We start from the raw sequence: 21,879 nt of genomic DNA on the forward strand, positions 1-21,879 counted from the left end.
TGTGACTAGACACGTGCAGGAGCTGGCGTTGGTGGACGCTCTGGGGGGCTCTTCAGATGACCAAGACTGGCCGGGGCGACTCAGCGTGTGACACGTGACACCCGCCCTGGGACTCACACCTGCCCGGCTGGACCCCTCACGTTCCCGCGGGTAGACAGGAGCTCGGTTCTGCAGGGGAGGAAACTGAGGCAGGGAGGCTGGGAGCCGAGGGTCAGGCGCCGGGCCTCTGCGCCTGGCTCCCGGGCCTCACTTGCTGGGAGGCTCGGTTCCTTCTCGGGTGGAACGGGACCAGGGCCCCACCTGCCTGCAGAACCCTGAGGGCACGGCGGGCTCCCCGCAGCCCCGAGCCCGCAGCCCTGAGCCCTGAAAGCTGCCAGCCGGAGGCCTGAGGGCGGGAGGAGCCGGCCACGCCCGAGGATTCCCAGCCAAGCACTTCCCACGTCTAATTCTTCTAATTCCCAGCCCCGGAGGGCAAGCAACCTGCCCAAGGTCACGGCTCCACTCGGTCTCCTGGCGCTGGGCCCTCAGACACCCCTCCCCGCATACCGCGGCGCCACCAATCGCAGCCCCCGGGACTGGGGAATCCACCCGCGCCTTCCCTGCCCTGAACGCTTCATTTAATTCTCTCCAAGGAAACCGAGGCACGGGGAAACTGAGGCACGTTTCTCCCCCAGTCTCCCAGTGTCGAGCATCTACTGTGAGCAAAAGGTGCACATGGCTGAATAAATTAACCTTCCGTTCATTCAGACCGCTCCGGCCCGTGTCCCTCAGACCTGCCCGGAGAAAGGGACGAGCTGCTGAGGGCCATGCGAGCAGCCAGAGGGACGCGCCACCGGCCACCGGGCCAGCCTTTGCCAGCCGAGGCGCCTGGAGAACCGAGAAGCGAACAGCTGAGTCGTTTCCTTTGATGCCTTTGGGGGAAAAGAAAACGTTTTAATGAGGGTGAGATTAAGACGTTGTCACATCAACCGCAGCGGAGGGAGAGCGGACCTGCGTGCCAGCCAGGCCCACCGCGCTCCTCAAACCAGACGCGGCGCTCCACGCGGCACCGAGGCACAGGCCTGCGGGACAGGACGAGAGGTCAAAAAAACACGTTTTTAAAAAGTTGGCGGAATTGTCCCCTTTCTTTGACTGTCTTTAAAAATTTTTTTTATTATCTTTTCTCTTTTTTAAAGATACGTAGATCTCTAAGTCTTCTAGAAAACAGTCGCTCCTTCTCAGGTGGGGGCGTGGCTTCTTCGGGCCGGGGGCTCATCTCTCCTTCACTTTTGCCGAGACCCTGTTTGAGCTTCCTGGCTGCTCTGGAGGCCAAGAAGGGAAGTGGCCGGGACTAAGTAGTGGAGCTGCTCCCCGCAGCCGGCCTCCGCCTCCCCCCCAGGCAGCACTTCTGCCCCGAGGTCAAGAGCGGGAATTTTTAGGCAGCATTTTATTCTCATTATTATTAAGCAAAGTAACTTCTTAACAGCTGAGGCGGTCGGTCTGGGAAGCCCTGTCACTCCTGCTTGGGAGAAGTGACTATGGGTGAAGAGGTGATTTATTTTTTGGTAGGTCAAAAAGGTCATTTTTCAAAAGGTTTCCAGGCCGCGCGTTGGCGGGTTTCGTTTTAGAGCCTCTGCTTGTCTCTCCCGTTTTATCCTTCCGCTGATGATGTGCGGGGTAAAAAGAGGGGCTTGTTTAACATTTTGTCAAGCCTCCGGGCCTGTGAGCCAGGCCCCGCGTGAGCCCCGAGGAGCTCGTCTGAAGGGCCAGCTCAGCTCAGCTGCACCCCGGGGCCGAGGCCGGGCTGACAGCAGCCTCGACGCCCTTTGCTTGTGCCCATTTCCCAGCTGCGTAAACCAAGGGTGACAGGAAGAGCTGCTGCCTAAGGGTCCATGAACCACCGCGGTGGGCTGAGTTCTATGCCCCAGAACAACCCGGATCCCTAATCCCACTCCTGAGGTGTGAGCCCACTGTCAGCACGACCTTCCCAGGCCTCGCTTCGCCTTCAGCTGCGCCGAGGAGTCAGGCCCGGCCTTAATCCGACGGCCGGAAGCCTAAGGAGAGAGGCTCGGGAGGAGCCGCGCGGCAGCAGGACCGGAGGAAGGAGCGGCAGCGCCAGGGCACCCCGGACAGCTGGGCAGCAGGCCGCCCCCGCCCGGGAGGCCACACCTGCCCCGCAGCCTCCGCAGCGCCCGCGCTGGAGCCGCCCTGCGGCCGGGAACAAGGCGGCGGCCAGAGCGGGGGACCGCACGGCCTCAGCACGGCCCCCCCCCGGGCTGCCGCGCACCCCAGCTCCCCACGCGCACCCGTCTACCGAGACGTGCCTGGCATGAGCTGCCCTCGAAAGAGCCAGAATCGGAAAAGTTGGTCCTGCTACTCCTTGCCAAGGAGAGAAGACAGACACCAGTGCTGGGGGGAAGAGGGGAGAAGGCCTGCAGGCGACGAGCCAGCTGGGGACACGAGTGCAGGGGAGGACAGACCTGCGTGTCCCTGGTGGAGGTGACAGTAGAGCCGAGCGGAGGACCCAATAAACAGGTCAGCAAATCAAGACGCTTGGTCCTTTAAAGCTTGTGAAGAAACTCCAGTGGGGGCGGGGGGTGTGGGACGGGGGGGGCAGCTGCCTGGGGGTCCCCTCTAGTGGAGGACATTCGAGGGGAGAGCTGGGGGAGAAGAAGCCATCCAGAGAGAGATCTGGGGGAGGGTCTTTCCAGCTCAAAGTCTGGAGAGACAGAAAGAGTCAGGTGTGGCTGGGGGCGCCATAGCCCAGGGAGAGGGGGGGAGAGGAGGGCAGGAGGGGCGGGGGGGGGGGGGTGGCTCGCGGGGCAGGCAGGGGGAGCCCTTCTCTTGCACCTGTGCTGCTGTTACCCCACGGGACAGGTGAGGGCGCTGAGACCCGCAGAGGTGGAGCCGGGTCTCTGTGGCAAAGAAGGACCCCGACCCCAAATACCCAGCTCCTGACCCCCCACTGGCTGCCAGGCAGCACCCCTCCTCTGTGTTGCCTGGGCCAGGACGACCAGCCGGGAGGGACTGCAGGAACCCCAAAAGAGCTTCCTTGGAGGTCCTGGGAGGAGAGGCCACACTCATAGAACAGTCTGTGCCCAGGGCAGCTGGGGCTCCAGGCCTGGGTCCCACCTCTCCAGAGGGCTTGGGCTGATGAGGAAACGGGATCTGATATGCCTCAAGGGCCCAGAGATGGCAAGGCACCCGCCCAGGGCCACACAGCCAAGTTCTGGCCCCTGCCCCTTGGCTGGGATTGTCTCCTTGGCACACCCTGCAGCCCGTTTGGGACGGGCCACAGCACCCAGCCACGAGGAGGCTACAGGCCTGGAGTGGAGCAAAGGGGTCCCAAGTGACGCTACAGTCCTGCCCCCCCACCCCACCCCAGAGTGCCTCGGGACCCCACAGGGCCGGGGCCCCTGCTGGGGGGAAGAAGCCCCAGGAGGGCTCAAAGGATGGGTCCAAGGCCACAGGCAGGGCCAGGAGGGAGGCCGAAATGGCTCTGGTCACAGTTGCTGGTGGCGGCAGAGAAGGGGGTGGGCTCGAAGCCCCTGTGGCTGGGGCAGGCGGGGTCGCTGGGGTGGCAGCCGGGCTCCTCAGGTACCACCGAGAACAGAGATTTTCACACCTAGGTGAGCAGTCTCTAGCCAGGCCTGCCCCACCCGCCCCCCCCCCTCAGGCCTTAATGAGCAGAGGGGGGTGGGACGGCGGGGGAGGGGCCTTCCAGTGGGCCCGCCTGGGTCCCTGCTAGGTTGGGGGCCTGGGGCGGGGAGGGCTGTTAAGGGTGCTTTGACCCTGCCTGGAGTCTCTGTCCCCTCTGCAGGGCCACCTCCCCGAGGGCCTCCACCCGGGCCACGAAGCTCCATCCAGAACGGGCACCCAAGCCTGCACCGCCCCATCCCCCAGCCCGGGGGGCCACAGGCTCTTCCTGGGTGCCGGGTACCTCCGCTGCCCGTCTCTTTCCCACCCTTCACTCCTTAGCAAAGGACCCGGGTTCCCGCAGTCCTGCCGGGCCCTGCGCGGGAGGCAGCGCTGGCGCCAGCGGCCCCTGAGCCCAAGGTGCCCAGGTTGCGGAAGTGCCACGCGGGGAGGAGACAGGCAGAGGCGCGGGCGCAGGGGCGACCCGGGAGAGAGAGGGGGGCAGAGTGCAGAGGCGCAGCTTGGCTGGAAGGCCGGAGTGGAGAAGGAGCGAGGGGCGGGACCAACAGGTTCGTGGGCCGGGCGGAGCCAGGGGTGGGGACAGGGGTCCCTCCAGGTGGCACTCGCGGCGCTCGTCCCCGTCCGCCTCCCTCCCCCGGCGCTGATTGGCAGGAGGCCTGCGAGCAGCCGGGAGCGCCACAGCGCCCCGGGCGCCGAGGCGAAGGCGAACGGCCCCCCGCGGGAGCGGGCGAGTAGGAGGGGGCGCCCGGCTATATATAGCGGCCTGGCCCGGGGCTGGCGGCGAGCGCAGGGAGGCGCGCACCGCTCCGCAGCCCGTGCGTCCCCGCACCGCCGCGCGCAGCCCGGGTGCCCCGGCGCCCTGCGGCCCGCCGCCCCCCCGCGCCGCGCCGCCCCCTGCCCAGTCCCGCCCAGGCCGTGCGCTCCCGCGGGGTCCCGGGCGCACCCACCGACTGCCGGACGCACGGCCCGCGGGCCGGGATGGCGGGGCCCGGGGCGGCCGCGAAGGCGCTGCTCCCGGCGGTCCTGCTGGCCCTGCTGGCGCCCTGGGCGCTCCGAGGGGGCGCCGCGCCCACCGCCCCCAACGGCACGCTGGAGGCCGAGCTCGAGCGGCGCTGGGAGAGCCTGGTGGCGCGCTCCCTGGCGCGGCTGCCGGTGGCCGCGCGGCCTCCGGAGGCGGCCGTCCAGAGCGGCGCCGGCGACTACCTGCTGGGCATCAAGCGGCTGCGGCGGCTGTACTGCAACGTGGGCATCGGCTTCCACCTCCAGGTGCTCCCCGACGGCCACATCGGCGGCGTGCACGCGGACACGAGCGACAGTGAGTGGGGCCGCCCGGGCGGGAGGGGCCGGGCCCGAGGGCAGCGGCCACCTCTTCCTCCTCCCGCAGCCTCGCTCGCCGCCCGGGCGCCGGCACCTGCTCGCGCGCCTGCTAAGCGCGGCGGCCCCGCGTGCCGGTCCCCCCCCCCCCCCCCCCCCGGGGCCGAGCCTCCCTGGCTCCGCGAGCCGCCGCGCCCCCGGCTCCGCGCCCCCCGGCGGCCGGCCCCGCCTCCCGCCCTCGGCGGCTCCCGGCGCCGGATTCCAGCGGCGTCGCCCGTGGGCACGCGGCGCGCAGCGCAGCCCCCGGCACGCGCGGGGGCCCGGGCCGCGCGCCCAGGCCGAGGCTGGGCTTGGGGGACCTTCGGGCCACTTCGTCCGCGAGGTCCCTGGGGAGGAGGCGAGCGCGCCTTCAAACCCGTGGGGGGGCCCGCGCCGGGGGCTCCTTGACACCACCTCCACCTGCGAAATGGGGAGTCCCCAGGGAGGCCCCGGCCGGGGAGGGAGCCGGGGAGGGAGGCTGGCGCAGGGGCCCCTGCCCCGGAGTGACGGGCGCCCGCCCCCAGGCCTTCTGGAGCTCTCGCCCGTGGAGCGGGGCGTCGTGAGCATCTTTGGGGTGTCCAGCCGCTTCTTCGTGGCCATGAACAACAAGGGGAAGCTCTACGGCTCCGTGAGTATGGCAGGGTCCCCGGCCGGCGCAGCGCCAGGGTCCCGGGCTCCCGCGGGCCCACCCGCGCCTGGATGGTGGAGCCGGCCACGCAGGGCCACCGGGTGGGCAGCCACCGGGACCCCTTCCCTGGCCCCGGGCGGCGGGTCCTGAGCCGGCACCGCCGCGGCCCTCGGCGGCCCAGAGGAAATGCCCCGGTGCCGGGCGCCTGGCAGGTGGCTGGGGCCCCAGCTGCCGAGGGCCGCGCCCCCCGCCCCTGCCCCCTTCGGGGTCACTCCCCAGAAGCCATCTCGGCCCACAGCCGAGGCTGGAGGCGACGCAGCCCCCGGCCCAGGGGGTGGCCCGCCGCTGGCTCCTCACCAGCCCCTTTGTCCCTCCAGCCTTTCTTCACTGACGAGTGCAAGTTCAAGGAGACCCTGCTGCCCAACAACTACAACGCCTACGAGTCCTACCAGTACCCCGGGCTCTTCATCGCGCTGAGCAAGAGCGGCAGGACCAAGAAGGGGACCCGGGTGTCCCCCACCATGAAGGTCACCCACTTCCTCCCCAGGCTGTGACCCCCCCCCCAGGGGAGCGCGGAGGACAACTGTGGTGCACTTTCTGGCGGAGAGTTTAATGTGAGAGTAGGTGTAACATATTTAAATTAATTATTTAAACGTGTATATGTTGACACCAAATTATTTATGGTTCTGTGGGTGTGTTTTTTATTTTTCTGGGAAAAAAAAAAGCCAAAAAAAAAAAAAACAACCCCACAAAACACCCTGCGGACCTGGTGCAACCGTGCAGAGCTCTACCTTCGGATTTATTTAACTTGTTACAAAGTCGTCACAAATGTGCTGCTATTCTGTGTTTTCAAACACAGGGACATCTGTCTGATCAACCCCGAGGGGAGCATCCCTGGGTTTGGGAAGGCCCTGCTGGACTTGGGGAGCCGGCGGCGGCCCACTCCCTCTGTGCCCTGTTGCTATTAATTGGGGCATATCGGTTTACTTCGGGTGCAGAGGGTGCGCTGGCGAAGGCTTCCCTGCCCCTCCGTTTTTAGCTCTACCAAGGCTGACCTTTGAACTTTCCTGTCGTCAATCTCCCTCCCATCTCCCAGGCGGGCGAGACCCTTAGACAACTTGGTAAACTCCTTTTTTGGCTCTGCCGCTATCCACGTTGCTCTGGGCACTGCGGAAAAGGCAGAAAGCAAAGCTATTTTGTAAATTCAACGGAAAGGAAACGCAGAGATCCCCCTGGACGGCTGGGAAACGGAGAAGGTGAATATGCCACCGTGGCCCAAATCCTAGTGATGAAGTATAATTTGATAGCAGTTAGTTCTGATAATGTAAGAGCACGTTAAACACACACACGCTTCCCTGTGCTTGGGAAGCTTCGGGCTAGAACTGGCTATTAGCTTCCGATGAAATGATGAAATACCCTCGCAATGGAAAAAGCACTTAATGCGGTGTTTGCTTGGAGCAAGGTGCTGCGTCTCTCTGATGCATGCCCTGATTAAGTGGATTTAACATCTACCTCAGGAGCCCTTAAACTACTCATCTGGTGGAGTTTCCCATCCCAAGTCGCTTTTTTTTTTTTCCATGTGTGGCCACAAAGGATTGCAGTTTAGCCTCGGTGAGTCCCATTTGAACCTTGTCACGTTTGAGCTATCTTTACCCAGTGATTTACTTTTAGTAAGGACAATCATGGTGAAAATATTTGCAGACAGCTGCTGTAGTAACTATATGATCACCAAGTAACCTTATATTTTTCTTTATATATTTTACAAATGTAACCCCTGTCGTTGAAGCAAAGATGGAAGAGGCAGGGTCAGCAACGTTTAAAAAAAGGACCGAGGTGATGGCAAACGTTTAATTTTAATGAATGACTTTTTAGAGTTTATACAAAATGACCTTAGCTTGCTACCAGAAATGCCCCGAATGCTTCCTCAAGACTTTAATACTCTCCTAGGATGTTTCTGACCCATCTCCCGAATTAACTTTCTGGGAGTCTCCAGACGGCAAGGCTGGAAAATCTCATTGGAGTTCTTGGTCGTTCACATTCCTTCCTAAAACTCTTCGTTTGAATGCAAATCATCTACTTAAAATACTATTCTTAACCGAAGCCTCAGGAGAAAGAAGCCACTTGCCGAGCCACCGAGACAGGACTGCGTCTTCAACTGCTGTTCATACAGTGTCATAAAAATGTGTTTCTATTTTAAACCACGCCCTAAACTCCAGGCCAGGACAGGTGATGCTTGAAGGTCTCCGTGCTGTTTAGGATTTGGGGGACTTTTCTGGAATTCACGTGTTCACACAGTAGCAAACGATTTTGTCGTGTTAAATTATTACGTGACTCGTCTCAGAGCCCAAAGTCTTAAGTACAGAAGCGGGTCGTCCTGGGCCGCTTATATATATATATATATATGTATGTATTTCTTCAGAGTCATGTGTGATGCTTAATGTCATTTACAGCCTTGGAAATCTTCCGTAAAGTCTTTATATTGCTGTGATGGGAATTTGCGATTTCTGCGTTGACCATGGTTTTCAGACGCTGTAGTTTTATACAGGTGCCGTTTGCTAATGTCACGTATGTGCTGTGCACACTTAAATGCGGAATAAGTGATAAAACATGTATCGTGTATTTCAAGAAAAACCCACTGGATTTTATGTAACTCTTTTGCAAATCGGTATTAAAGAATATTAAAACGTGCCTTGAAATGCCAAAATATGATTCCTGCCCGGCTCCCGTGGCCTTTCTATTTGAGGCCTTGAACCTCGCATTGCTGGGGGTGGGGCTGGGGGCAGGGGAGATGAATTTTCGCCAGCTGTGTCCACACAAATGTAGCCTTGAAAACGGGAGCCCCCGGGGGTGTCAGTGTCACAGAGGTTTGCCATGACTCTGAATCTCGCAGTTTATTCTGATTCTCCCGATGGGGCTAATTCCCATCCTGTAACCGACCAAAGGTCTGGTGCTTTCTAAAGCAATTTGCACATTCCTCGGGGCGGGATGGAGCGGCCTACTGCCACCGCGGCCCAGGAGCCGGCCACCACAAGACTCACTCGATAGTTTCCAAACCGAGCAGGGCCACAGATGGGCCTTGGAACCTATACGATGCGTCTCAACCAGGCTTTTCGAAAAAGGAAATGGAATAAAGTAACGAGAAAGTACCAGCGTGTCTCAGCCGTCGTAGGGCATGTGTTGGCTTCGTGGAAATTTGGTGTCGCTTACATGGGCTGTATATGTAGTCTCTCCAAAGGTGTGGTAGGAGGTGCATGTATCAATGTGGGTTGCAGTAAAAAAGGGGGGGGGGGCTAGGATTCCCCTTTCCCTATAAAAGAGACCCAGGCACTTCACAAAAAGACCCCAAAAAACAGAATTGGTGAACTCTTTTTTTCTTCCCCTGTCTGGTTGTGTCGTCGTCTTTTTGGCGCGTCCCTTCGCTGCACAGGGGCCTGTGCCTCCCTGCGCGTGTCTGGGACACCCTTTTTCTTTTTTTTGCCAGCAGGCTCCGGGGAGTGCATCCGGGTCCTCCAGATGGTACACGGGAGCTCGATTGCTTGAGCCCCAGCCGCTTCCCTGGGGAACTGGTAACTGTACCTGTCTTGTCTTTTTTGACCTCCCCGGTCTAGGTATGATGAGGCATCCCCGGTGGTCATTCGTATCTGGGGGTGGGGGTGGAGCCCGAGAGCCTGCTCTGCCCGGCACCCTTCTAAGAGCACGGGATGTAAGGTAAAGAAGACAAGGGTCCCTACCTGTGCACGCTCTCAGCAGGGGACAGGAAACACCTGGCCAGGTAGGCAGTGCACATGAGAGAAAAAGAGCAGAGGGCAGCCGTGGCAGGGAGGTGTAGGCGGGAGGGGAGAGCGGTCCAGGCAGCATTAGTGCAAAGGCCCTGGGGCCGGCGCCTTTGAGGACGGGGAGGAGGCCGGTGGCGGTGAGTCGTCAGCGAGTCCGGCTCAGGGGGTGCCTGTGCCGCTTCCGCTTTTCCTCCCGGCGAAATGGCACCACCCCGGGGCTTGACCCCAGAAAGGGCGCCCTGGGCGGGCTGCGAATAACGTCGGGGACCAAGGGGGCGCAGAGAGCGCTGTTGGGAGAAGCTGCAGGAATTCAGGCCACCTCGATAGCTCGGGCTGGGTGGGTGAGAAGCCAAGCTAAGGAGCGGCCCGGTCCTTGGGACAGCTCTGCTCCCGGGCTGGCCCCGCCCCTTCCCGACACTGACCTTGGATCGAGCGCCACCTCCTCGCTGCTCCCACCTCTTAGGCTCCTTTGGAGAGATGGAGATGAGGCCTGCAGAGTGCTGGGCCCAGGAAACAGTGTGGGCTCTGATTATGATCCCCATAAGAGACCTCATTCCAGCCTTAACATCTCACCCCTCCCTTTTTATCTTCCTGCTAATGCACCGTTTTCTGACCCAGAGCTGGGACTCTCCGTCTCACAGTGACCCGGGCGTGGCCGCAGCTTTCTCTCGAGATGCTGGGTCCCAGGGGATGGGCGCTGGTCCCTTCTGAAGGGGGTGGGCTGTAGTGCAGTCCCCGCCGCGCTGCCTGGTCTAAGACGTGACCCCTCAGGGCCTGGGGGGCTCGAGGCGGGGCTTCCGTGCTACCCGCGAGGGATTGCTCCCGACTGGCCATCCACACCCTACGTGCTTCTTATGCAGGAGGCGGAGGGAGCGGGTGGGGGGAGCACCACTCCAGGCCCCGCCCTGGGATCCCTCGGGGCTGGGAGAAGCAGGGAGACGCAACTGCGGAGTGGGGGTCCCTGGCTAGGCGATGGGCCACCCTCGTCCCAGCACAACCCCTCCCCCGAGCCTCAGACCCCGTCACCTGGAGGGCACAAAGTTATCTCAGCCTTCAGGCGCCCAAACCCAGGTGTGACCGTCCCCTGCCAGTCCACCTCCTGTCCAGGAGCAAGGGCCCCAGGCCAGTGCCGCCCTCCTCCCGCCCGCCTGCGCCTGCCTGGTCCACCTCCACGGCCACCAAACCCCACCCGTCTCCCCCTGCCCGGCAGCGGCCTGTGCGCAGACCCCTCTCCTTGGGTCTGGGGGCTGCAGCAGGCTCGTGCCTGGCCCCCCACTTCTCCCTTGCCCCCGATAGCCCGTTCATCGGGTCCTTCCGTCCTGCTGCCCCTGGCTCTTGCCACTGGCTCTTGTTTGCTCTGAGGATGCAGGTCTCAGCGTGGCCTGCTCTGCTCACTCACTGCTGCATGATAAGCTACCCCAAAATTAGCACCTTGAAACCGAGCCGTTGCCTTACAGCGCACGGTTTTGTGGGTCAGGAATGTGGCAGCCTCTGCTGGGGGATTCTGCTTTGTGTGGCACAGAAGGATGCACCTGCTGGGTGGGCTGGCCCAGGGTCCAGGAGGGCACTTGTCTGGCACTTTGACCGTCCATCTGCGCGCCCACCCACAGCCTCCAGCACGGCGGTCTCCCAGCGGTCAGACTGCTTATGCGACCACTCAGGCCTTCTGGAGAAAGTTCCAGAACATCGCATCTGCCGTCGGTCCTGCACTTGGCTCAGACCTGCCCGGGTTCGAGAGGAGGGAACTGGACATCTCCCTCAGTGGGAAGAAGAGCACAGAATTCGCAGCCACCTCCTCTCGCCCATGCCCACCCCCACCTCCTCTCCCATGTGCTCTCCCGAAGGTGTCATCTATTTGGCCACAGGGCTTTTGCACACGCCATCTTCCTTGCCTGGAATGATTTTCCCCAGACCCCCAAGCCCTTCATTCAGTAGCTCTGGTTCCTTACTGAAACCGCAGGCCAGCGGTCGTTTTCTCGGAGGGCTGAAGGCACTGACCCTGGGAAGGGGGTGGGCGGTAAAGTTCGTGGGCCACGGGATGTGGTTGCCACTGAAGTCTGGTCCCAGCCTGATCCCCCAGGGAGCTCCGGAGGGCGAGCGGCACCCAGGAGCCGTCCCACCTTGAAGCAAGGGGCTGGGATCCCATGCCCCTTTCTCGGTAAGGTGCAGGCTGCAGGCTGCTCCCAAGGGAGAGCGAAGCCTCCCGGGCGCTCTTAGGGTGAGGCAGCTCCTTTTGGCGCAAGGCTAGAGCAGGAATGCTAAGAGCCATTAACGGGGGCGGGGGGGAGTGTGCCATCCTGGGGAAGGGCCTGGGTAGTCCCCCCAGCATTTCCCACGCCCAGTCCTTCTCCTTAATTTTTATGTGGCTATTCATGGGTAACTAATCAGGTACTTATGTGTTTAATGCCTGCCCGCCCTCCCTCCCCAGGACTGGGGTTTTGTTTGTTTGTTTGTTTTTACACTTTTTAAATTAAAGTTAATAGATCACAAAGAACGTTACATTAAAAAACACACAAAAAACATAAAGAACGTAAGAGGTTCCCATATATCCCACTCCCCACCCCCCACCCCATCGTTTTTGTGAATTGTATTTTTTGAAGAGATATACATCATAAAAACATGTTACATTAAAAAATATAAGACGTTCCCGTATACCCCTCACCCCCCATCCCCTCCTCCCACACCAACAACCTCCCCCGTCATCGCGGCACACTCCTCGTACTCGGCGAACACATTTTGGAGCGCTGCTGCACCACGTGGATAGTAGTTCACCCTGTAGTTCACACTCTCCCCCAGTACATTCAGTGGTTATGGCAGGACATATGAAGTCCAGCATCTGTCCCTGCAGTATCATTTAGGACAACTCCAAGTCCCAAAAACGCCCCCTCATCACAGCTCTTATTCCTACTCCCTGCCCTCAGCAACTAGTGTGGCCGCTGTCTCCACCTCAGTGCTACAGTTTCTTCCATTACTAGTCACAGTAGTTCCATAGTAGAACACCAGTAAGTCCACTCTAATCCACACTCTATTCCTCCAGCCTGTGGCCCCTGGGATGGTGACGTCCTCTCCACCTCTAAGTTAGGAGCTGGGTCCGGCTTGGCTCACGGCGGTCACCCCCAGTGCCGGCACGGTGATGGGGACCACGAGGTGGTCCCTGCAGACCCCCTGACCGGCGTCCTTGAATGTGTGGGTTCAACGCGCCTCCTGCCCACCCAGAGTCAAACCCACACTCCAGTCTGGCCGAAGAGTCTTCGAACAGAAGAACGTCCTGGAGCCGATGGCAGTTCATGAAAACAGAGCCCGGAACAGGCTTCCCCGCTCTAGGTTTGCCTTACAGACAGCTCACGTATTTCAAGTCCTGTTCTGCCCCCATGTCTTGTGTTTAAAAGCAGATTATGGGAAAGTATGGGAGGTGGAGGGAGTGGGGCATATGGCAATCCCATATATATATATATATATATATATATATATATATATATATATATTAGATTCATTTACTTCATTTTTCTTTATTTATTCCTCCACCCACCAAATGGTTCTCTCATCTGTCTGCTCATTGTTTGCTCACCTTCTCCAGGAGGCACCGGGAACAGAACCCAGGACCTCCCATTTGGTAGGCAGGCACCCAACTGGTAGAGCCACATCTGCTTCCCAACCCCTCTATTTTTTATGTAACATTTATATAATCTAAAGTTTCTTTGACAAAAAAAGTGAACTAGAGGTACATGCCCCAAAGACCTTAAACAGGGACACAGATACTGATATGAGCTATCTAGAAGAGGCAAGTTCATGGAGACAGAAAGTAGTCCTGAGGTGGCAGGGGAGGGGGAGGATAGCTTGATGGCAACAGGTGTCTGTTCTAGATGATGAAAACATTCTGGAAATAGTGGTGATGGCAGCACGACCTTGAGAACGTATTCAGTGCTGCTGAAATGTACACTCAAAAATGGTTAAAACGGCAAATTTTACGTTTTCTATATTTTATCACGTTCAAATAAAAGAAAAAGACATTAGAGAAAAGCCGAAGAAACCTGACTGGACATGGTCTTTAATGGTAACTTGGCAGTCCTGGTTCTGAACTGTGCGTAGGGACCCGCTAATGTAAGAGGTGGAGAAGAGGGGGGACGGGGCGGGGGTACCTGAGAATTCTCTGTACTGCTGTTGCGATAATTCCATAAGCATACAACCATTCTAGAGTTAGCAGCTTACTTCTAAGAAGCGGCCCGGGTTTTCTGGCTGGACGGGGAGGGGCAATAGGGGGAGGGCCAGGCGAGGAGGGGAGCCAGGGGCTCCTGCTGCTCCCGGCCCCCCCACCTGCCCGGGGGCCCCTGGCAGAGGCAGGGCGCTGCTGCCCTGCGGGCCACGTCCAAGGACTCCCCCCTCCTTCCTCCCTGTCCCGCCCAGCACCGGGGACCCCCGGGTGCAGCCAGGGCGGGTGGGCTTTGGCCGAAGCGCCCTTAGACCCTGGCAAGCAGGGCGCCTGCCTCGGGGACACGCCTCGGGGGACCTCGCTCTCTGGACCACCTTCCGCAGTTCCCAGGAGCCCCCCTCTGTTGCCTGGGGTGGGGCGGGGCGGGCAGCGCCATCGGGGCCCGCCCTGGGAAAGGAAGCCCGACTTGGGATCCGCAGCAGCCCTGATTCCATTTCCCCTCTGGGGGTCTCTCCCCCACCCTCCACTCCACTCCTTAACTCCTACCCCAGCCCCCACCCCACATGAGGGGTTGACCAGATGACCGCAGCTCTAGGACTTGCACTCCTAGGCCCCTCTGGGAGTGGCCCCATCCAGCTCTCAGAGGACGGTGGGTGACCAGGTCACTCCAGCTGGTCAGCATGGTATTTCTTTTGTGAGATCATCTGTGATCGGGTCGCCAAATTGGTGCCAGGATGCCAACTTGGGGCACCCAATTATTTCTATCAACAATTGTCGGGGCCCAGGCGCCCCAGGCGAAGCCCCGGGATTTGGAGGGGAGGAGACGCGGGGCAGCCCAGGCTGACCACGCGCTGACCACGGGCCCTGGTCGTTCTGAAACCGTGGCTCCTCGGTTGCTGCAGTGGTAGCACGGGGTCTTGAAAAGAAAACACACATGTGTGACCCACCTATGGTTATCTACGAAATGGCCCGGAAGGAAACCCACCGACGTCGTAACAATGGGCCGTTCCTTCCCAGGAGGGGCCACGACCGAGCCGCGGTCCGCAGAGGTGTCCGTGCCATCTGCCTTTGACATCGAGAATACACTCAGTGTCGCGTGTGTACGGGAAGCCCCTGACCCTCGAGGTAATGAGAGTCAGTGCATCGCCCCGCGGCTCGAGCGTGGGGAGCGCGATACCCGGCACGCGTGAGCTCTGTGACAGCAGTCGCCACGGCAACTGACGGCGTGACTTAATGCCATTCACCTGGGGGTGCGGGGGGCGGGGTCTGGGCTCTCTTCCAAGAGCCAGTGCTCCTGACAACGTCCCCAGCTGCTCGGCCCGTGTCCAGCCCTCCTCAGCCCTCTGCTTCCTGGGTGGGATTCTCTCTGCCCCGGGCCACCACTCAGAGGGGGTCCGTCTGCACCCTGAGCTCCAGCACCAGCACCTGTGCCTCTGGACCGGCACCGGGTGTCACCACCTCTGGAACGTCCCCGTGGGTGGTCCTGAAACGCCCACTGTGGTTCCCGCCCTTGGATTCTCGGGCCCACCAAGGGAGGCTGCTCCTTCCTTGCTGGGAGCTTTAAGCAATGAACTTGACCTTCCCTGGGCCCTGTTCCTTCAACTGCACGATGGAAATAGCAAGCACCCTTCCCGGGGGTGGCCAGGAGGGGTGGGTGAGCTGAGGCAGCGTTTCTGAAACATCAGACCCCCCGGGGGCTGGGGAGCTGCACGTCCCCGGTGGGGCTGTTTCGTACTCTTCTCTGGGTCCCACCCTCACAATTTCAGCCAAGCTTTTTTTTTTTTTTTAAGATTTATTTTATTTATTTCTCCCCCTCCACCTCCGCCCCGTTGTCTGCTCTTTGTATCCATTCGCTGTGTGTTCTTCTGTGTCTGCTCGCATTCTTGTCACGTGGGACCGGGAAACTGCGTCTCTCTTGCGTCATCTTGCTGCATCAGCTCTCCGAGTGTGCGGTGCCACTCCTGGGCAGGCTGCACTTTTTATGCACTGGGCGCCTCTCCTTGAGGGGTGCACTCATTGCGCGTGGGGCTCCCCTACGTGGGGGACACCCCTGCGTGGCAAGGCACTCCTTATGTGCATCAGCACTGCGCGTGGGCCAGCTCATCACATGGGTCAGGAGGCCCTGGGTTTGAACCTTGGACCCTCCATATGGTAGGCGGACGCTCTATCGCTTGAGCCACCACCGCTGCCCACTGCCCAGCATTATTTATCCTTGCCATATGTTCCTTGCCATACGCTCCCTTCGTCACCTAAGTGAATTTGTTTCAAGACCTTCCAGCACCAGCTTACATGGAAAAACCAGATGGCAAAACCGTCCTGAGACCTCTTGCAGGCTGCAGTTGCCTCAGGGGCTCTGGGTCGGGGCCTCGCCCTCTCTTAAAAAGGGGCGACCTGCGCGGGGACGAGGGGCGCCAGGAACATGCTTTCTCCGCGCCAGGCAAGGGCTGCAGGCGCCTCCCCGCAGGCGCGACGTGACTTAGCGCCCTGCTCCCGCGCACGTCCCCACTGGGCTGAGGGGACTCCCTGCCCTTGGAGGACACCTGTCGGCTCCCGCAGGGCTCAGCGCCAGGGCTCTGCGGTTCCAGCGACGCCGCCGTTCGGGGACGCACAGCTGTGCGCCGAGGGCAGCGGGCGGGGCGGGGGCTCCTGCTCACGCGCGGTTGGCAGGCCGGGGCGGCTTCCCCAGGGGGCACGGCGGCACCTGCCCGGCAGACCTCACGCCGACGAGGGGCTCCCGCCCCGCACCTGGGACAGCGAGACCCCCAGTCCGACGGGAGGCGGATCCCAGAGCCGTGTCCCCAGGCAACCCGTCTTCCCGTGCCTCTTGCACACAGCAGGCCTCTCGGGTAAAAAGAAAGCAGTGGCTCCGTGGCGCTCTGTAGACGTGGCCACGACGTCACTGGCTGTTCCCCCTGCTGAGAGGCGGGGGCGCTGGTCCCCCTCGCCCCTAGGTCTGAACGGGCTTCCACCCGCCGTCCGTCAGCCGGTGGAGTCTGGCAGAATTGACCTCCCTGGCTGGGTCACCGGGGGCCACGCAGCTTCCATCTATGAATAGCTCCCTGGGCCACTCAGGCGTGGAGCCCTGAGCCCCCAGATATGAAGGTGACAGCCCCGAGTCCCCCAGATCAGGAGGAAGCCCACGGCACGCGGAGAAGCCACGCGCCAGAGCTCCGAAGTGCCTGGACTTCTAGACACCCCAACCCGGGCACCCGAGTTACGAAGAAGCTTCCAGGAGGTTCCAGCTCCCAGCTGCTCACATCTTCCCAGCTGTGACTCCAAATCCCAGAGAACAGACACAGGCCACCCCGCTGCGCCCCGTCCATGTCCCTTAAGAATCGAATCAGTTGGCCTCATAAAATGGTCCTTCTTTTATGTCACTAAGGTTGGGGGCAGTTTGTTACGCAGCACTAGAAAGCGAGAGCAGGCTCTGACAGAGGCAGCGAAGAGGAAGGCTGAGCAGGCGCCGCGCTCCCTGCAGCCCGCTCCTTCCCTGGGACGGCAGGACGAGCTGTGCTTCCTTGGAGCAAGCAGGGCCGGTGCGGCCAGGAGGGCCCTGAGGGACGCCTGCTCCCGAGGCTGGCAGGCAGGAGCCAGACCTCCCCAGACCCCGGGGGTGGTAGCTTCAAGGCCCAGCACACACCCTCGCAGGGTCTCCCCATATGGCCTGACAGCCCGTTCTGTTCCCTGGGGATGGAACGACAGACTCGTGGCAGGTACAGGCCCCAAGAATCAGCAGAGGGCTGCCTCTTGCCCCAGGGGCCCTGGCGCCCACGCAGAGGGGCTCGCGGCTCTCCCTTCTCGACTGCCCTGGGACCTCGTGCCCCCTTCTCGCCTCCTCCACTGTTCACCCGAGGACAGGGGCTGAGGGAGGGCAGAGCCAGGAGCTGGGCGAAGAGCAATGGCAGCTTGCCCAGGGGCAGCCCACCGTCTGACGGAACATTGATCGTTCTTGAGGAGGTGCAATTAGAACAACCGAAGCAATTCATTAAAAGCCTGTAAATGAGTTTTCTTTTTTTTTTTAATTTGTTTTATTTATCTGCCCCCCGCCCCGCCTTGTTTTGCGCTCGCTGTTTGCTCTCCGTATCCATTCGCTGTGTGCTTGTCTCCTTTCCAGGAGGCAGCAGGAACCCAACCTGGGACCTCCCATGCGGGAGGGAGGCACCAAATCGCTTGAGCCACCTCCGCTCCCCACTTTGTTGAGTCTTTCATTGTGTTTCCTTGTCGTGCCTCTTCGTTGCGTCATTTCGTTGCGTCCTCTTCTTTCGTCAGCTCACTGCGCCAGCCCGTCGCATCGACTCGCTGTCTTGCTCATCTTCTTTAGGAGGCACCAGGAACCGAATCTGGGACCTCCCGTGTGGTAGGCGGGTGCCCAACTGCTCAAGCCACAGCTGCTTCCTTCCCTGTAAATGAGTTTTAAGTGTTCAATGGATGGGTTTTATAAAAAGGATGATGGCTGAGTCTGCCTGCCGGTTCATGGCCTCACCCTGGCCACCAGGCCTTGTTTCTGTTGCTCGAGCCTGTGGGGCTGGGCCCTGCCCTGGGCCTTTGCACAGCTGCCTGAGAGCCCTGGCCTGGACGCGCTGGCCTACTGCTGCGTTAGACGACAAGGCCCGCCCTGGGCGCCCACCACCTGTGGCACGTGCCATCACCTGGAACGACCGTGCTCACTTGTCTTTGTACGTTTTCACTGTCTGTGCCCCCTCCATGGCGAGTCTTCCTCCTTGGTCCCTGCTGCACCCCAGAGCTCGGGCGGTATCCATGGTGCATGCTCAGTGTGTAACCACGTGGATGAATGATTTCTACCCATCTCAGGGTCGCTGCACTGGGAATTTGTTATTTACAAGGTTATGGACAGGTATTTGGAACAGAAGAAACCTGCTTTCAAGAAACTTGACTAATCGCCTGGACTGATTTGGCCACTTTGGCTTAACATCTGTTCTATTATTTACTTAATATTTTTCTTAAAATCACCTCTTTTTTAAAAAATTTATTTAAAGGGAACTTTGTATCCAGCCTATAATTAGAAAACTCTATGCTTAAATCTAATATACAGTGACCTATATAGAAATCTGATTAAGTGAAAATGTGATTAAATTCCAGCTGGATTTGTCCTAAGAGTGTCCAACTGTGTCCTAATCCTTTCTGTGTTAAAAAATGAGGATTAGCAGGTATTAGAGGACACTAGAGGTGTACCGGCAGTAAGTGACGGGTTCCCACTTCCAATCAGAAGGACGGAGGAGAATGAGAAGGGAGTCACGGTACCCCCGCTTGGATGGATAAGACAAGAAGCTATGCCCGTGAGTCACAGACAGCCATTTCCTAAGCCACAGAGACATGTGGGCCACACTTTGAGTATCAGTGAAGTGGAACCAAAAACTCTTCAAAGGCATAAAGGAAAGAAAAGTGAGTACTAAATCAAGACGATAACCCACTCTGCTCCCGTCGAAGGCATGAGCCAAGTGTTCCTAGCTTCATGGAGCAGTCTCACGGGGGGATCGTGCGCCTGGCCACCAAGAAACCTTCAACCCCTCCAAGAAAATGATAATACAGTAGCACAATAAATGCACGGTAATAAGATGATATTTAAAACTCCTACCACTTGAAAATAGAAACAAAACTCTGTAGATTGCTTCAGTGGCTACGAATTCTCCCCTTCCCTGAAGCACATGCTTTTGGGATGTGACCTTACAATTCTACCATCCAGAGGTGGAATCTATTTCTCCGCCCCTCGGATCTGGGCTTGGCCGTGCCACTTGCTTTGGCCAATGGACGGTAAGCAGACGAATTGCAACCAGAGACTTGCTTGGGCACTGGGGCCTGCTCTTCCCGCTGCTCTTGGAGAACTTGCAGTTATCATCCCATGAGGAAGGCTGGGCTAGCTGCTGGAGGATGGGATGCGTGGCCCAGCGGCCTTATTCCCCTGCCAACGGGGTGCCAGCTGCCAGGCCTTCGAATGAGGCCATCTGAGCTCATGCAGCCGCTCGCTGACCACTGAGGCTTGAGCGAGCCCAGCAGAGATCAGCTGCGCAGCCCAGACTGGAAAAACCACCAGCCAACCTGCAGATTATGAGCTCAATAAGCAGTCATGTTTTTTAACCAGTGGGTATTGTGCTGGCTTATTACACAGCAAAAGCTAACTCATACCCTATCTTTAATAACTCCTAAACTAAGACCAAATAAAAGCTACTCTTCTTAATTGTCCAGAAAGCTAGAGATGGAAAGCTTCATAATAAAAGTTAGATATGCGGCAAGAGTGATCCTTAGAGGAAATCTTATAGCTTTATTTGTTTTTGTTGTTATAAAACACTAAAAATAAAGGCAATTCAGTGTTCTTTAATTATTAGTTAAAAAGGTTTAAGAACAATGCCAGTCATTGGTGGTAGGGTGAGATGTTATATATGTTTGTTTGATGTTATATATGCTTGTTCTGTAGGTTCACAACTGTTATACACTTGTTGTTGACGTATGTTTATGTATGAGTGATATATTTCAACAAATTTTAAAAAATAAAAAAATAAAAATAAAGTCAATTAAAAGTCAGGTTTAGAAAGTAGAAAAAGAAAAAAGAAGTGAAAGTAGGAATGGGGGATTTCGTAGCATTGAAAGCTGAAATCAGTCAAATAGGAAATAAAAATCAGCTGAAAGCATGAATAAAATGAGAAGTTGGTTCATCATAAAGACCAATACAATGGGAAAACCAGTTCTGGCAACCCCAGTTAAGAAAAAAAAGAGCAAGAGAACAAAAACTGCAAGTTTAGGAACGAAAAAGAAGTTCTAGCCCCAGATAAGGAAGGAATTAAATTATGATGAGATGAAATGTAGACCCCATGGCTGAGTTGGATGATTCTTCAGTGAAATTCAAATACTAGAATTGACCGCCAAAGAGGTCGAAAGCCTAAGTACACCATTTGACCCTAGGCGAAAGTAAAATGTGATTAAAGACCCGCTGTTGTAAAAGGCCATTAGCCCAAGTGGATTTACAATTGAGTCCTAACTATCTAATTTCTTATCTAATTGATAAGAAAAGACAAGTGATGGTCAGATGTGCCTTTACTGCAGTGGAAGGATGTGATGCTTCCTGGATCCCACTTTTATAAACCGCATGAACCACAACGGCTCTATGCAGCTGCATGTGGGCTTGACGCGTGTGGATGAACGTGGAGGAAAATGTGGATGCCTCCCTCATCGGGCTGTCAACACTGGGTCCCTTTGTGGAAGGCGATGGAAGGGGGAGAATATGAATCCCTTTTGTGTGCTTATATATTTACCATTTACAAGGATTCTTAATGTTCAATTTGCAAAGAGAATTAAAGGAAGGAAAACACATCTCTACTTCCTGGTCTTAATTACTGCAAAAGGAAAGAAACTGCAAGTGCTTTGCCACCTTTACCCAAGAAAGGAAGAACTTCTAAGTGGAGAAATCCTACAGGAAAGGAAAGTTGTTTGTCTGTTTTTTAAAGGTTTATTCTATTTCTTTATTCCACCCTCACCTCTCGTTTTTTGTGCTTGCGGTCTGCTCTCTGTCTCCATTCGCTGTGTGCTCTCTGTGCCTTCTTTTTTAGGAGGCACTGGAAACTGAACGTAGGACCTCCCACGTGGGAGAGAGGCACTCAGTCACTTGAGCCACCTTGGCTCCCTGCTTTGTTATGTCTCTCATTGTCTTTCCTCTTTGTGTCTCCTTGTTGCGTCATCTTGTTACATCAGCTTGCCGCGCCAGCCCGTCATGCCAGCTCCCTGTCTTGCTCATCTTCTCCAGGAGGCACCAGGAACCAAACCCAGGACCTCCCATGTGGCAGGTAAGAGCTCAATCACCCGAGCCACATCTGCTGCCCAGGAAAGGAAAGTTTGGCGGTGAGCAGTGGCTTGCGAAGGTCGCACCGCTGGCAGGTGGCAGAGCCAGCGCCGGGACTGGTCTTTACAACTCCCAACTCTGGGCTTTCACCGCCAGCTTGCTTCCAACCTGGGGACGGTCTGGCCCACCCTGTGAATGCATCAGCCCCAGGAGCGGGGGGCAGAACCCCCTCTCAAGGCCCAGGACTGTCCAAGCAGCCCCCATGGGCTCTGGGCCTGGCCTGGGTGGGTGGGCGGTCTCCATCCTTGTCCCCCAAACACACTCACACTTCCCAGGGAGGCCCCGGCCTCTTCCCAGCTCCTTGACACCAGCCCAGGAGGTTTCGGATTTAAAGAGAGGAGCAAACGGCGCCCGAGGAAACCCCAGAACCTGCCAAGCCCCTTGACTCTTTGAAACCAGCTCCCGGCTGGCCTGATTTGTACTTCAGAGCTAATGTGATTAGCAACACGCTTGTCGCCAGAACATGCTAATGGACTCAGCTCCT

General features: G+C 58.2%; 1 protein-coding gene across 1 annotated transcript; it reads left to right on the forward strand.

The window, feature by feature from the left end:
- Positions 1-4,614: 4,614 nt before the first annotated feature.
- Positions 4,615-6,171, forward strand: FGF4 (fibroblast growth factor 4). The gene is made up of 3 exons (XM_058306367.1): positions 4,615-4,951; positions 5,514-5,617; positions 5,995-6,171. The coding sequence occupies exons 1-3, from the start codon at positions 4,615-4,617 to the stop codon at positions 6,169-6,171; spliced, it is 618 nt and encodes a 205-aa protein (XP_058162350.1).
- Positions 6,172-21,879: the final 15,708 nt, after the last annotated feature.

Source organism: Dasypus novemcinctus, chromosome 10, assembly GCF_030445035.2.
Source record: "Dasypus novemcinctus isolate mDasNov1 chromosome 10, mDasNov1.1.hap2, whole genome shotgun sequence".
NCBI classification, from domain to species: domain Eukaryota; kingdom Metazoa; phylum Chordata; class Mammalia; order Cingulata; family Dasypodidae; genus Dasypus; species Dasypus novemcinctus.

What these genes read in the sequence shown, in the direction of transcription:
- FGF4 (XM_058306367.1), top strand. Translation starts at nt 4,615, where the DNA reads ATGGCGGGGCCCGGGGCGGCCGCGAAGGCGCTGCTCCCGGCGGTCCTG. An exon ending in GCACGCGGACACGAGCGACA is followed by an intron (nt 4,952 to 5,513) that starts GTGAGTGGGGCC and finishes GCCCGCCCCCAG; the next exon opens with GCCTTCTGGAGCTCTCGCCC. An exon ending in AGGGGAAGCTCTACGGCTCC is followed by an intron (nt 5,618 to 5,994) that starts GTGAGTATGGCA and finishes TTGTCCCTCCAG; the next exon opens with CCTTTCTTCACTGACGAGTG.